The sequence below is a fragment of the Cydia pomonella genome, chromosome 18 (assembly GCF_033807575.1).
Source record: "Cydia pomonella isolate Wapato2018A chromosome 18, ilCydPomo1, whole genome shotgun sequence".
NCBI lineage: Eukaryota > Metazoa > Arthropoda > Insecta > Lepidoptera > Tortricidae > Cydia > Cydia pomonella.
In genome coordinates this window covers 11,993,758-12,011,373 of record NC_084720.1, presented here as the reverse complement: position 1 = coordinate 12,011,373, position 17,616 = coordinate 11,993,758, and the positions used below count along the sequence as shown (strand labels likewise).

At 33.7% G+C, this 17,616-nt stretch overlaps 1 protein-coding gene across 1 annotated transcript; it reads left to right on the top strand.

Annotated features, from left to right (window-relative positions):
• The first annotated feature begins 8,253 nt into the window (after positions 1-8,253).
• Positions 8,254-9,816, top strand: LOC133527691 (uncharacterized). The gene is made up of 2 exons (XM_061864811.1): positions 8,254-9,083; positions 9,212-9,816. The coding sequence occupies exons 1-2, from the start codon at positions 9,078-9,080 to the stop codon at positions 9,692-9,694; spliced, it is 489 nt and encodes a 162-aa protein (XP_061720795.1). The 5' UTR covers positions 8,254-9,077; the 3' UTR covers positions 9,695-9,816.
• Positions 9,817-17,616: the final 7,800 nt, after the last annotated feature.

The window sequence follows — 17,616 nt, the reverse complement described above, 5'->3', positions numbered from 1 at the left end:
ACCTCAAATATGTAGGTATTAGCTCTCATTCCAAAATGACTAGCCTAATTCTTAACTAGATATATGTTATCTAGTAGTATTAACAAGATTAGTAATGATTTTCCATACACGAAAATGTTGTACCGTACATTTGGAACCCGTGCATGGAGCCCATACAAACACGTAACTTGATTTTTTCCTATCGCACCAGTTTGTAAACTCTCAAAAGCTCTCTTTATTCTGCAAAAACTGTCGAGAGTTTTGAGTTATTCCTCATGTTGACAGATAGACTCAAATAGACTTGACTTTGACTTTTTTTTTACATTTAAAAGTGGTCATTTAGATTTGATTTTTGAGCTAGGGGTGGCGAATTTTTTTTTACGCTTAACTCCAAAAATTGGATGCCTAAGTAGTATCCGGACTTTTATTGTAGACAACTTACGTTTAACTATCTTACTGTGAACCATTTATAATTCCGATTATAATATTATTAAGAACTCGTTTGCACATTAATTAGCGGAGTAATAGAAAAATCGTACCACTTTTATAGATAACAATACGGTTACAAAATTTAATGAGCAATCTTGAGGATTTTCTCTAGGGACTTCAGTGAGTGTAATCCAAATTTTTTGAATTTCACTCGATAGGAAAAAATCACCAACATGGGTCTAAAAACTAACTTTAAAAATTTGTAACAATTTACGCACAAAAGCTAACAGTATGTAAATTGCTTCTAAGAATGCGCAATTTTTTCTTTCTTTTTAAACTTAACAACAAATTAAAATTCAAAAACAGTATATCAGCGGTCCCGCGCACGTACACCCGTCTCGCTCACGCTTACGCTCAATAAGATTGTCGATTGCACCAAACCGTCTGTCAGCGTTAGCGTTCAAAAATGTTTATTGTAAATATGGGAAGTTTCACAGGATCAGCCCGGTAATTGTTGATGATGCAAATTTAATTAAAATCATAGAATCTAACCCAACTAATTGTATGACAGTTATTTCCTGTCTGCATTCCGTATTTGTAAATATCTAGACTCCGTAAAATGGGTCAGCCCATTCCGAGTTAAAATGTAACCGAAATTTTAGAACCCTGGCAATTATAAGCGTTCGTTAAAAGTTAATCTTCACAACTCCTATCTATACAATTTTCAACGTTTATGACACGTTTTGATCGGTAATTCAATATTGAATACATTTCATTTATTTTGCTGTCGGTTTTCATTGAAAGCCGAGCATAACCTTTTATGAAATAATTTGTTCGGAACTAAGATGAAGCTAATGGAAGTCCATTGTCCATTTGCCCGATGGAAAACTGAAGCCAATTCCGTAGGTATAATGTCTTATTTGTCTGTGGTTTAATATTTAAGGGAGTCAAGTATTTTACAATAACTACTTACCGATTTGTGGTGAGATTTTGTTCGAATGCTTCAAAGCATGAAGGTATCCTCCTCCGAACGCAGCTAGCTGAACACGGATCGGACGGTTGTGGTATTTTTATTATCTTGCTGCACCTTGAGATACTGGGCTTCATGTGCCCTGTACTTGTTGCTTAGTTAGCTCGAAGCTAACCATGCGTCGTCGTGAACGAAATATTGAACTCTTGGTAACTTCATTTAGATTTCTAGAGCAAAGGCGACGGCGTGTTCCAGTACAACACAATTATAGCCGTAACATTTAACTGATGCGGTTGCCGCGGTTGGTAAGAAGTGCTCAGCTACAGAATGGCTTGGCTGCATGAAGTTAGTAAAAATGTAATATATAAACTAGTACTAGTCCCACAAAATCACTCAAAAATATATGCCATAGCATCTTAATCCAGTGTAATAAGAGCGTAGTACCATATTTATGAGACGATTCTCTCGATACATATTTTATGTATGTTGATGACTGTACATATGTGACTTACCGTTTACCAACCGTCTGAGAAATAATATGCCATGTATGATTGATAACAATAATATGCCAAAACACTGTCCCTTATCTAACCACACGAAGCCCAGAATCCCGCGGCATATCCATACTAACATAATGATTGAGGTCATTCACCCCGAGTGGCATCCAAAACCCCGATCACTGGAGAAGTGGTAGACCTATTAGTGAAAGTGGTAGATAGTTTCAGTCAATATTATAAACGTACGCTCGTGGTAATAACTGACATTTAGCGATAACCTACTTCTTACAGCGATTCGTCCGTTTTCCCTTTCCTGTTGACATTTTTGACTAAATTCGTCTTTATTTTGATTGTGTAGTCGTTTTAAACAAACACTAACTGAACCGAAAAACCGCGGACGTTATGAAAATATTTAGAGACGTACAATAGTGAATGGAAAGAACTACTAGTCCGTGGTGTACAATTAATTATACCTACCTACGGCAAATAATGATGATGGAGTTCGTTTTGCAGTTAGTTGATCCTTTTGACTTACGGATTATTTTAAGAGGAACCAAACCACCACCACCAAAATTTTAAACAAATAACCAAAAATTTTTTTTTTTTAAATTTACGTTTGGTAAATGAACTGTACTTACTTAATGCGTTTACTTTGCAATGCAGAATAGTACTTATACTTAAGGCTTATTCGTGAAGTTATTATTTTGCGCCTACTAATTAAAAGAAATAAAATATAGGCATTTATCCGAAAAAATCTTCGTATAGGTAATGCTTTTTGTTTTTCATTTAAAAATGTATAAATTAAACAGGATAAATAAGGGATAAGGGGCCTTAATCAGAATTTTGCACAATAATTTTACTGGGTCCTATTTAAATCAATCAGTGTGTCAAAAGGACCGACTCTGCAAAAATGATTTCCATTATCATCTGCAGTAAATTGAACGTTTTCTCGTGTAGAGTAGAGACGCTACTATACCCAAAATTGAGTGTTTTAGGCTCGTTTAAGTATCAACTCCTCCTCCTCCTCCTTGGATCAAGCAATGTCAAATATATCTATTAATTAAGGGCCACTTGCGCGTTCCAGGGTTAGCTAACTAACTTGAAGTTAACCATTTATATAGGGTTAAACTGTACTGTATAAACGGTTAACTCCGAGTTAGTCCAAAAACGAATACTATACTGGTTATTATTAAAATGCAAAATACCTGCTTGAGGAAAATAAATAAATAAAATAAAAATTGTTTATTTCGGACCATTAAAAAAAATCCATAGCGATATTAGTAAAAATCTTATTATCTATGTTAATCAACTACAAACTAATCCATGCCTTAAATTACCACCTCACCAAGAGGCTTTACCCTACTTATCCCTCCCAATCACCACACCGACCCAGTATTATTGACCGGGCAGTCGAGTCTCTCGGCCAACGTCCTCAGCATGCTGTTGTTGCTACCGCGCACACGTTTCAGCAGAGAGGCAATTCGTTTGCGCCTAATTGCAAAGAAGTCATCTGCCCTTGCCTCTGCGAACATGCCAGAGGCACTGCAGTGCTTTGGTCGCTTCAGCAGCATTCTGAGGACGTTGTTGTACTGCACACGTATCGTGTTATATGCCTTTTGTGTAAACCTCACCCACAGGCTGCACGTGTAAAATGAAAAGTATGCCAGTAATTTTTTCTAAATTCAATTACCTATATAGGTTAGATTACACATTATACCTCGTTTCATTTATATTTGCGGAGTCCCACATAAGTCCCTATTGCATTGGCAAAGCAGTCGGCTGTAGCCGTCTTTGGCGTCCTTAGCAAGACAGCCGACTGTGGCATTCAAAAGGTTAGAAGAACAACCCTGCGTTTATTGAAACGCCTTATGCAAAGTTTTATGATTTTGATATCACTAATACCGCGAAAGTTATGACGCGTATTTTTGACATGTTCAATTGTTCATGCAACCAGCTGACAGTCTTTCCACCGCGATACAACCGGCTGACGTTTTTTTTTAAATTCACAGTAACATCTCGACAATCTTCTGTCAAAGTTACAATCGGGAGGCGATGATGATGTGTTTCGGTGGCTTTCATTCTTCAACCCACCAACAGAGCGGCAGCTGACGTCCACGAGGATTCATTACACATCGCCCTTAACCACTTTACAATTTTTCGCCCGGGCTTTATTGGCTTGCGTTCTAATGGGGTTATTAAATTGTTATGTTTTTATTGTAGTTTTTATTTTGCTGTATTTTACTTATCCATGCCAAATTGCAGCTTTCTAGCAATAACGACTACGGAGCAAAACCGCGGGCGGACATGGCGAAAGTGCTCTAGTTGAGTACGGAACCCTAAAAAACGTTATGTAACCTTGTAGTTGCCGGCGTCCATAGGCTACAGTGACTGCTTACCATCAGGCAGGCCGTATTCTTGTTTGCCACCGGCGTGGTATAAAAAAAATGTTACCTGCACTGCTTAACGTTCGGAAGACATGAAGGTACCGCCAATCGGGCTGGACGTATATCGCCTTATTAAATGTCTCAGGCCTCAGTAAATAACATTATGAACGTTTGGGCAAGGCGGTTATTAATATTCAAAATACATTGAACATAATAGTTATAGTGTCAGCGCTGCAGCCACTCTGTAGCACAATGTTGAGTTTGAGCTTTTTGCTGACACTCTTAGTTAAGTAGGTTCCTTCCTATTCTTCTCTCCCTCTCACTGAGCGTAAGCGTGAGTGAGATGGATGTGCGTGCTCGGGACCGCGGATATCATGTTTTTAAATATTATTTTTTATCTTGACATGTCATTTTATTGAAAAACGCTTAAAAAAATCAGTAACTATTGTAAAAGCAAAATAATGTTAATGATCGTATATGATTTATAATTGTTAAATATTTGCCGTAGATACCTTATTTTTCATAAGTTTTTTTCAATAATAAGACTCGTCAAAATCGCTTACCTTTTTTCTAGTGCGAAAAAATAATAAAACGAACTGTAGTAGTTCGCCCCGAATTGAGAACTCGCGGTTCGCCAAAAACTATATAGTGTCAGTATAGTATAGATTTATAGACATCTATTTCATTTTCGACACAAATAATAATAGACAATTTGGAAATATGGTTGCCGTATTTCATAATTCCGACTACAATTTTTTTTGAAGGCCCTTTCAGATTCTATACAAACCATTTGTATTATGATCGGGGCAAAAATGACGAAATTTAAAATGGTGGAAATTTTTTACAAGTTTGACTACGAAATCAATTTTTATTATGAATAGACAAGGGACGTCTACTAATATTACATGCATGGTACTAATATTTCTATACGCTTAGGTATTTTCTCGCATACCCACCACAATTGAGCAGATAACAGTCCACCTACTCTACCAATATATCTACACTGTGGCCAGTCATACTTTCTTGCAAAGCTATTGACCATAATAGCAAGACCTTTCACAAATAGCTTTTGGGGCTTCCAGGCTCTTCTAACTCCATAACCCCGTGATCGAGCCTGCTCATAATTTAATGACTAAAAGTCGAATGTATGAAATCGCCGAATTCCCTCAAACATGATATTGCCGATTTTTAAAAGCAATTTTCATATTTTTTGCCTTGTGCAAATTTTGTTATAAATTTTTAAAGTGCATTTTAGACCTATCTTCGTAATTTTTTTCCAACGAGCGAAAATCAAAAACTCAGGATGCGAATAGCTGAAGTCCCTCGGCAGCCGTATTGTGATCTATAAAAGCACTTTTCGAAACTCCGCTCTCTGAACCTAATATTTTAATTTATTTTCTTTGATAAGCTTAGCTAGCTTAGCTACTTACTTAACATCCCACGCTTAACATAACAGCCAATGAATAATTATCTTGAATTCGGCATTTGCTACGCGAGAATCTAAATCTGTTATGTGTGGGTGACTGGTACTCATAGTTAGAACTTTATAAACAATCGAAATAGGTTTTAATAAAACAATTCTAATGCTTGGACAGATTTATTATGCTCATAGTACACGCACACATTTAATATTTATTGCTATGAAGGGTAAATTATACACATCCACAATGTATCAGATTTAAATTTTATTGCTAACTGCTAAATCACCAATGGAATAACAAGTGGTAAACTAGAACAACCAATACACAACATTTTTTGAGGAGTTTATTATCACTGTTTTATCATTAGGTACTTATTATACCTATCGTTTACTTTGCACCCACATTTAAAGACTCACCAGATGAATGCTTTTATATTATTCTTAAATTAAATAGCTATTACTTAATTTAAAGAACATTAAAAAGTGATTAAATTTAAAAACAGTAAGTAACAACTTTTAAAGATAATATTTTGCTGTGACGTTTCACGATCTCTCACGCAGCGGTATTTACATTTTGTTAAAAAAAAGGCTGGAATGTCTATAACTTTATTTGGTAGGTTATGCACAGGTCTTTTAAAGGCGGAGACAGATTTTCTGGTTCGGTGGAGAGATGTTCCACTTCTGAAAACAAAACGCTGAGTTAATAAGACATAATAGCGAATAAACATTCTAAATTCTGCCTAGCGCAGTTAAAATAAAATAAAAATAAAACAAATATTTAACTTCATTAGAAAAACCTGGGTATAATAACAAATAAACGGCCCGCTTCGAAGAATGAGATACGAGTTTAGATAAGTTCTCATTTAGATATCGTTATTATGTCGTATAATTGACAGAAGCAGTTGAATTCGTGCAACCAATGTCACTTTGACGTTAGAAATATCGTAGATAAATCTTATTGGCAGGGGTCGTACAAAAAGTGCGGATGACGTCAAACCACTTATAGGATGATTTCAAATAGTATTTTTGATTTTCATAAACAATTATCACTTATCATTTATCAACCTCTTTATTAAACGATATCGCCACTTGAAATGAGTAAGTACGTTTTTGACTGACACATTGTCAATCAGATAAACAATAAATTGACTTCGTTATTGTTTAGCTATTATATCTTCACGATTATATTTAGCTAAAATTTATATTTACTAATGTATAAGAAAACGCTCTAAAATGTCATCTTTACTCGAATATTGTGGCAATTTTCCGTTTTTGGAGGTACGTGACAAACACGTATACTGCTCTTGCTGTAATCAAGATATACCAACGAAGGTAAGCAATATTAAAAGACATTTGGAGACAACCAAACATGTCGGAAACGTAGAAAAAAAAGGGCAAAGTGAATTTAATATGAACCTTACAAATTTTATGATAGCAGCAAACATAACATCAAATTATCTTTTTTTATTTTTACTAATCTTACCTACTGTTCCCACTTTTGACTATTAAACCTATTTATCTGAGGATCCCACAGACTTGTTCTAACTGATTTCAAATAATTATACCTTATGGTAACAAGTTTCGTAAAATTTATTTTTTTCACTACATCACCCTACCACCTGTATTATTAATTCCATGGATTTATTTACGATTATTTTGTTACTTCATTAATACTACTTTGTTACTACATGTCACACGGAAGTTTAAATACAAACTCAAACATCACCTGTGTGCAAGATTACGTCATTTTTACGTCATCCGCACTTTTTGTCCGACCCCTGCTTATTGGGATCACAGCGGAATCGAAATAAACGTCAATTTTCAATCTTATCAATCTTTTAAAGATCTTTCTTTTATTATCAATCTTTTAAAGATCTTACGATCGAATCCGGCCGTAAACCAAAAAACAGTCGTAGTTAACTTCTAAATCTCTTTTTGTAATTTGTATCTAGACGTTATTTTAACGCATACACTGCCAACGTTTTCGTAGCGCTACACGCGTAGCCGATTCTAGCGTTTCCCGCTTTACGCACGAAAGCGACTACGAACAGAGCGCCCGCCGAGCGGGTTCCCATACTGAATGTGTTAATATTACTGGAAGCCGTACGAGCCCAATTTCAAATAAATACCGCAAATCGATGTACAGTTTAGCCATTTGGCACACGCATACTAGAGGTAAAACAAACTTTTTGACCCGTAGTGCCTAATAATAAAATCTCTTAGGAGGGGTGCCGAGTCATTGTTTCTTAGGTACGGCGAAAAAAAAATCTTAAGAAACCTATCGTGTGTGATTTCATATGAAAGGGCAGTAGTAGGGATGTGTGCGTTCTGGCTCAGCTTTGGAGGGTCAAACAGTCCTGGTTTTGGTTGATGACCTTTTTTTTAGCAGCCACACTGAGAACCTCAGGTGTTACTTGGTGTCAACAAGTGGGCGGGGTGTTGGTTCAAGATGTCGCTCTCCTATTGGTCGTTGCGGTCATTAGTGGTTCTAATTAGCTAATGACATTCCATTAATTAGGCCACACCTCCTAGTTGAAGTTATCAAGTGGGCGGGGTCTTGGTTCTGGATGGCGCTCTCCTATTGGTCGTTGCTGTCATTTATGATGCTCATTCCTTATTACATCGTAATTACATAATTCTCGATGGGACTCTGCTATTGGGTAGGTAATTAATGATTCCCTAACTGCATCCATTAATTAGGCGACATTGCTCATTTACGAGTAAACTGTTATGAGCCTTTCATATATTCTTAGACCAACCAACAGACGTTTCTCAGGGGTCACGGTTCTAACCTAACCTAACCTATCAACAGCGCATCACGGTTTAAACCTAACCTAACCTACCAACAGACGTTTCTGTCTGCTCAGGGGTCACGGTTCTAACCTAACCTAACCTATCAACAGCGCATCACGGTTTAAACCTAACCTAACCTACCAACAGACGTTTCTGTCTGCTCAGGGGTCACGGTTCTAACCTAACCTAACCTATCAACAGCGGGTCACGGTTTAAACCTAACCAACCTGTCTCTAATGCCATCGAAGTTCAAATCAAACCTAACCTAATTTTATTATTTTTAGAATACTTCAAATATCTAGTTTTATAAATATTCTCGTTCATTACAAAGTTGAATGTTGAAATCTCTATTTCACACAATGGAATTTTAATGTGACTTTAATGTACGTATAATCTACTTAGTAATTGAGCTTATCATAATTGTTAGCCAAATTCCAATAACACGTATTTAGAAGCAAAACAAGTTATCAATTATCAAACAAGACTTTGTATTGAAACAAGATTTTTAATGATCAAGAGTTGTATATATAAAGACCTACGACGATTTCTTTTTTATACTACTATCGATTGACCCACGCTGTACTCCTACACCAGAAGGCATCAATATGTCGGTAAGTCTTCAATTATTAACTACAAATATTGCACATGTTTTTCTAATGTTAAGATTTTAAGAACTGTGGTAATCACGAAATTATGTAAATTTACAATTGTGTAACACATGTTTTGTTTTTAAATACAGAACTCCCCATCAAATGTCTTCGACGGCCAAGACTATACATTTAAGCAGTACTATTATCCAGTGTCAGATGCAGAGGACAGCCTAACTTGTGTACCAGACGAGCCGGTGAAGCGAAAATTAAACACACACTCAAATATCGATGCATTCTTTGACCAGCCAAAGATAAAGAGGAAGAAAAACGTGTCTTCCACTGTAGGAAAAGGCTGTAAAGGGGGTGGTATATCATATATATCTACAAACAAAGACGATGGTACGAATTCGACACATCTAATCAAAATAGAAATATTTGATATGAAAAAACTATCCAAAGTTTCTGATACAACTAAACACTGGATGTTTGCGGATGTGCGTGCAAAATATTTCGTGATGGAAAATGAAACAAATAAGCACTTACAGCAAGCTAAAGATCTCATTTACGGAATCACGAAGGAGATTTCCGAATCCGACGAGTGTAAAAAGTACCATTTTAATTCAAAAGTCTAATCACTGTTGTAATAACTGAAGTGTAATAACTTAATTAGATGTATGAGAAAACTATTAATAAAATACTTTAGAACTATATTTGAAGCTAGTTAGTTAATGATTGATATCATATTAGCTAAATATGTTCACAGCCACAAATAGTTCGTATAAATAGGGCTTCCTACAAATTAATGTACATCACTAACCCTTGAGACTTCGCAGTGCGTTGGTTATACAATTCATTTCCTATCATGGATGAAATCGAAGACGCAAAAAGTAATTTCTTTGAGTGTGAAGACAGTATGGATTGCCATATGGTTAACAAGTGTCTTGAAATAGAAGACGTCGAATTTATAGCAGATACTTCACAACGATTCTGGGAATTATGTACCTTTGGAGGAAACGACTCCAAAAACGAAAATAGGTAAGCTCAGATAATTTTTACTTTTCTTAAAAAAAGTTATTTTTAAATGTTTTAGTCGTTTTTTTTTTTTTTTTTTGTCATGTTTATTAAATTATGTTTATTTTTTATTTTAGCGTTATTCGTCAATCCGGAGGAGGGATCAAAAGGAAAGCTGTGGATATTGCAGATGCAGGACCATCTAGTGCAGTTGAAATTTCGGAAAATTATGAAGAAAAGAAATTATGCGAAGCTTGTAATATATGGGTAAGACAACGATATTTTTCAAATCATTTGAAAAGTAATATTCACAAGAACAAAGTTATAGAACACAACACCCATGAATTAAGTAATGTTAGTTTAATCAATTCTGCGTTTGGATGTCGAATCCGCACTTACAGAATAGGATCAGATAATCAAGAGACTGAATTCGAAACTCCTGAAATATTTTTTGAATCCATAAAAAATAAAATTCAGGCCTTAATAAAGGAATGTTTAGATGAGCTTACGATAATTAATATTAATTTTATAGTGCATGCGGAGTTTGTGCAGGAAACCAAAGATCTAAAAAACGTTTTTGATTTTCAAAGTTTTAATTATAACTTTTGTATTGGAGACGATTATGACCCACTCATTAAAAAAGTAAAGGACACGTTATGTACACACATGAGTGAATTTGAGAAAAAAGACAGTGGATGGTCCTTAAAGAAGATTTTGTTTGTAGACATGAATGTCAACAAATTTAATCCTTTGAGAGGATCATCTTATTTGGATTTACCAAAGGATATCAAAAGTAAAAAGGCAGTGATAAATGTACAAAATAATGATCACCAATGTCTTAAATGGGCTTTGTTGTCTGGTATCTTTCCTGTTGTAAAAAACGCTAACAGAACTACCTCATACATGCAGCATCAAAATAAGTTAAAGTTTGACGGCATACGTTTTCCCGTAAAATTAAGTGATATAAAAAAAGTTGAAAAGTTAAATGACATAAGCATTAATGTATTTGGGCTTGAATATGATAGCATTTCGAAAAGAAACAACATAGTTGGGCCCTTGCATTTTACCAAATCAAGGAAAGAAAGACACATTAATCTTTTGTATTTAAGCAATGGTAATACGGGCCATTACTGCTTTATTAAGAATTTATCGCGATTAGTTAATAGGCAAATAACTGGTCGTCATGATGCAATTCATATTTGTGATGGTTGTCTCTTATATTTTTTTACCGAACAAAAGTTGAAAAATCACCAGAAAAATGATTGTGCTCATGTTGTAACAGAGCTACCTGACATTGAAAAGACGAACAAAAAAAATTGGTTTGAGGAAATGAAGCCTAGTAATAAAATTTTGTTTGATGCATTTATACGAAAACACAAGTTACCATTTGTAATTTATGCGGACTTCGAATCGTTTCTGAAACCTATATCGAACTCTAACGCAAATTTAGATTCATCAAAACCGTTTACAAATAATGTTCAACAGCACGAAGTTTACAGCTACGGCTATTACATAAAATGTTCATATGACGATAACCTTTCAAAATATTGCACTTATACTGGACCTGATTGTGCTAAGAATTTCATGCTAAGCGTAAGCAAAGATGTTGCTCAAATCCAACGTAAGATTTGTTTTCAAAAAGCTCCAGTTCCCCTAACTTCAGCGGATGAAGAAACTATTAACAGAACAAAACATTGTTTTATTTGTAATAATGAGTTACTATTAGACTGCGTTGAACATTATGAATGGAGTACTGGTCACTTCGAAGGACTAGCACATTCATTTTGCAGTTCCAAGTATAAGACACCCCGCTTTGTACCCATATTTTTACATAATTTAAGTAATTATGATGCTCATTTTATTGTACATGCATTAAATTTTGATGAAGGTGAGATTTCAATTATTCCTCAAAACAAAGAAAAATACATTTCCTTTTCAAAAAAAATACGTATAAATGGACAAGAAATTAGTTTACGGTTTTTAGATTCTTTCAAGTTTATGTCCGAAAGCTTGGACAAACTCGCTCATAATCTAGAAATAAACCAATTTATAGAGTTACGAAAGCAATTCCCGCTCCAAGATGACTTTAAAAGACTAATAAGGAAGGGTGTTTTCCCGTATGAAATGATTAAATCTTATGACTCATTAAATGCTACATCACTCCCAACCAAACCTGAATTTTACAATTGTTTAAGTGATAGCCCCATTTCCGATATAGACTACGCTCATGCTCAAGATGTCTGGGATCATTTTAAATGCAAAACAATGTTAGATTATTCTAACTTATATTTGAAAACCGATGTAATGTTACTGGCAGACGTATTTGAAAATTTTCGAAAACTTTGTTTGGAAACATATGACTTGGACCCCTCACATTACTATACAGCACCTGGTCTGAGTTGGGATGCAATGCTTAAGCATACTAACGTTGAACTAGAATTACTAACTGACTTTGAAAAAGTCTCTTTTGTCAAATCAGGTATTAGAGGGGGAATATCTCAGTGCAGCAATCGATATGCCAAAGCCAACAACGAGTACTTAAAAGATGAATTTAAACCTAATGAACCAAAATCTTATCTAGCTTATTTTGATGCGAATAATTTATACGGATGGGCTATGTCACAATATTTGCCTATTGGAGAGTTTGAGTGGGTCAATGAAAATGTGGATTTTAACATATCAGATTCATGTGATTACGGTTACATCCTTCAAGTTGACCTTGATTACCCGGATATCCTGCATAATTTGCACTCTGATTTTCCACTTTGTCCAGAAAATGTTGTTATTGGTCATTGTAAAGAAAGGAAATTAGTTCCAAATTTAAACAAAAAAACAAAGTACATTATTCATTACAGAAATCTCAAACAGTGTATAAATTTAGGATTAAAACTAACAAAAATTCATAGAGTGCTAAAATTTAAACAAAGTCCGTGGTTAAAAAAATACATTGATCTGAATACTCACCATCGTACCCAAGCAAAATCGGATTTCGAAAAGGACTTTTATAAACTTATGAATAATGCTGTGTTCGGAAAGACAATGGAAAATATCGAAAAAAGGGTAAATGTTAAATTAATTACACATTGGGAAAATAAAGGTAAAGTGCAAGGTGCTCAGTCGTTAGTAGCAAGACCTGAACTACACAGCGTGTGTATATTTTCAGAAAATCTAATTGCTATTCAGTTGAATAAGACTAAGTTGTATTACAATAAACCAATTTATTTAGGTTTTTGTATTTTAGACATATCAAAAACATTGATGTATGATTTTCACTATAATTATATGAAAATAAAATTTGAAAATAATGTTAAATTACTGTATACGGACACAGATAGTTTTATCTATCAATACTTTATAGATGACTTTTATTTAGCCATAAAACCAGACATACCTCAGTTTTTTGATACGTCGGAGTATGAAGAAAACAACATTTTTGGTTTCCCACAATTAAACAAAAAGAAACTAGGATTTTTCAAAGATGAAATCAAAGGAAAAATATTAAAGGAGTTCGTAGGATTAAGATCAAAAATGTATGCTATAAGTGTTGATGCTGTAAAAGATACGGATAAATTTAAAGCAAAAGCTAAGGGTGTTAACAAAGCTGTAACAAAAAAGATGAAAATGGATGACTACAAAACTTGTCTTTTTGACGAAACAAAAAAATATTCAAAAATGTATAGATTTAGATCCATAAAACACGTAATTTTCACACAAAATATCAATAAAATTAGTCTATCTTATGATGATAGTAAACGCTACATTATACCGAATTCTACTAACACTTTAGCATGGGGTCATTATAGCTTAAGAAAATAGTGTTTAATAATAATATTATGTATTGTAAATTGTTTAGTTATTAGCATTTGTAATTATAATGAAGCAACTGTAAATAAAATAAAATAAAATGTTTATGTACACTTTATTGTAGTAATTAATTTGATGCAAGTGTTTAAATGTGTTACTTTAATTTAATTTAAAAAATATATATATATATAATAGTATTAGTAATAATAATCGTTGTAGTAATCTCTTAGTTATAATATAACATAGTTATAGTTTTAATTGTATTTTTGTAATTAGAATATCGATTTATAATATAATAAACAAATACTATAGAATATACCAGTTTATTTATTTTTTATAAAAAAAAAATGATACATATTTATTTCTTCCCTTACCTTCTTCATTATAAGACGTGTTTTTTACCCTCCTCGGGAAAATAAAAAAATAATGATTCATTTTTTGCATCCATTTACAGCCATTGTTGCTGGCCCCAGTAGTTGTGGGAAATCACATTTTGTAACAAGTTTTTTAAATAGTATCAAAGCAGTTTGTAATCAATCATTCCAAAAAATTGTGTGGTGTTATGATGAAATGCAGCCATTGTACAATTTAAAGAATGTGAATTATAATCAAGGTATTCCAGACTTGGGTATGTTTGATGGTAAACAACCACAACTGCTTATTATAGATGATTTAATGAGAGAATCCGATGGACGGATAGTTGATATTTTTACTAAAGGGTGTCATCATCGAAATATAAGTGTTTTTTACATAACACAGAACCTATTTCATCAGGGAAAAGGGCAACGTGATATATCATTGAATGCTAACTACATTATTTACTTTAAGAATCCGAGAGACAAAACTCAAATAAGATATTTAGCGAGACAAGTTTATCCAGAAAACTCGCTTTTTGTTGAAGAAGCTTATAAAGATGCAACTAAAGATGCTCATGGTTACTTAATGATTGATCTTAAGCAAACAACAGATGATAAATATCGATTTAAAACAAATATATTACCTATTACATCATACTGTACAGTCTATGTTCCAAAAAAAGGCTTTAAATAGGACTTACATCAATGGTTTTAGTCATTCTATAACTATGCATAGGAGAGTTATAACACATCAAAATTTACTCAAAGCACTGCACACTTTAAAGCCAAAATATCGAAAAGTTATATTAAAAGCCTGTAGTGATGAAGAAATAAATGTTATTTGTGAATGTATTTATAACATTTTAAAAGGTAAAATATCCCTTCCTGAAAAAGAGAGGACCCACTTGAGTAAATACAAAAACCTTTTACGAAAACTAATATCAAAGGGTAAAAATAAAATACGTAAAAATATAATTGTACAAAAAGGTGGGGCATTCCTTCCCATAATTTTAGGAGCGGTTATTAATGGTCTGTTGAGCTCGCTAATTAAATAAATATGCAGCACACAAAAAAAATGATACTAGTTGAACCAGAGTTAATTGATCGACTTAAATCAAACAATGGCTATATCTCGGAAAATGCTGCATCAAGATTAGATGGTGAAATGCAAAACATTATAAATAGTAATTTGAATGATCGCGAAAAATGGGCACTATATTCTCAAGCTTTACAAAGATATCTACATGCTACCGAGGAAAATAGGAGACCACTCAAATTATCTATATTAGCTGATACTGAAGATGAGTCATTAAAGTTGAATGAGCCCGTTGTACCATATAAAGAAGAAAAACATGAAGATCCTACGATAGTTTTAAATCCCCCTCTACCAGATGTAGGTGAAACTCCTCGGAGGTTAAGTACATTCACTACGCAGTACTCACCATCTTACATGCTTAAATTAATTCCTAAGACTTATAAAAAAAGAGGTGAAGCCTTGATTGATTTTATTATAAAAAGTAAGCCTAAAATTTGGTGGAAAGAGGGGGGGAGAAGTGGTTATAGATAATGAAGTTATATCAGGCAGTAACATATTTGATCTTATAAGTGATACGGTAAGACCACTCAAGCGCATCAAACCATTGGGGTGGGAAAGATTTGCTTCTACTTTAAGAGAATTAAATATTCCCTTAACCTATGTTGGTAATCCAAGCTCTTTAGATTATATAAATCAGCTATCCGTGCATAAATCAGCAGAAAATCATAAGAAGGAAGAATTCAATGCTTCAACGCCAAAATCAATTAGATCTAAAGATATATCCAAAAAACAATTGAACTGGGAAAGATGGAACCCATACAAGACATAGCTAGAATATACTACGATGTTTCTCATCCTGCCGGTTTTAGTAGTGTCAACAAATTAGCAGAAGCCATGCGTGGAAAGATGAAGCGAAATGAAGTAAAAAATTGGTTGCAGTCTCAAGAAACTTACACACTTCACAAGCCTCTGCAGAAACGGTTTCAAAGAAATAAATATATTCTGTCTAATTTTAATGAACTTTGGCAAGCTGACTTAAGTGATATGCGTAGTTATAGTAAATATAATGACGGGTACAAGTATATTCTGTGTGTTATTGATGTATTTAGTAAATATGCCTTTGCAAGAGCGATGAAGGATAAAAAACCTGAAACAGTAAAAACCTGTTTCGATAACATATTCGCAGAAGCTAAAGTTACCCCAAGACATATTCAGTCAGACAAAGGTACTGAGTTTGTTTCAAAAGTTACTAAGGAATATTTTAAGACAAAAAGTATTAATTATTATACAACAAATAATCCTGATATTAAGGCTAGCATTGTAGAGAGGTTTCAAAGAACTTTAAAGATGAAAATGTGGCGTTATTTTACCTTTAAAAATACCAACAGATATATTGACATCTTACAAGATTTGTTACATTCGTACAATCATAGTTTTCATTCAAGTATTAAAATGTGTCCAAATGAAGTCAATCATGATAATATTATGACAGTTTGGCGGAATTTATATGGCAAAAAAGAAAATAAAATACATGTTACTGAACATCCTTTGCTTCAAGTTGGGGATCATGTTAGGATAACTAAGCATAAACATATCTTTCAAAAAGGCTATGAAACTAACTGGAGTGACGAAATATTTGTGATTGATACTTTTATAAGGAGATCTCCCTGGATTGTTTATACTTTAAAAGACTTAGAGAATGAACCAATTACTGGTACATTCTATTCAAAGGAGCTGCAAAAAGTATTTTATGATCCCACCACCATGCATAAAATAGATAAAATAATACAATCCCGTCGCATTGGTGGCAGAAAGGAAGTGTTAGTCAAGTGGAAAGGTTATCCCAACAAATTTAATAGTTGGATCCCCGCATCAGATATTGAAAGAATATGACTGATGACAGTTTTTATTTAACACTGTTGAGCAATAGTTCAATTTCATACTATCCAGAAAATACGACTGCAAACTTTTTAACTAAGTTACCAAAAACTATCAAGTTGGAGGGTGAATGGACTGTTGGATTAGTAGAGTTTCATTATCCATGTACAATGTTTAACGTTCAAGAACATGAAAATATTCTTTACATAAAAAAGAAAGCGCGCTTGCAAGATAGTAATGATGCAAATCAAAGCCCTAACGCAGGAAGTGATATAATTGTAGAATATAAATCTCACATACCAGCAACAACATATGATAATGTTAACAACTTTTTAAAAGCTTTTAATGAGAATCCCTTGCTGAAAAATCAAATAAAAATAAGATATGATGATATATCGAAACTTGTAACAGCCACTCGTACTAATACAGATTTATTATCTTTAATTGTCTCACCGCAATTAAGTCTTCA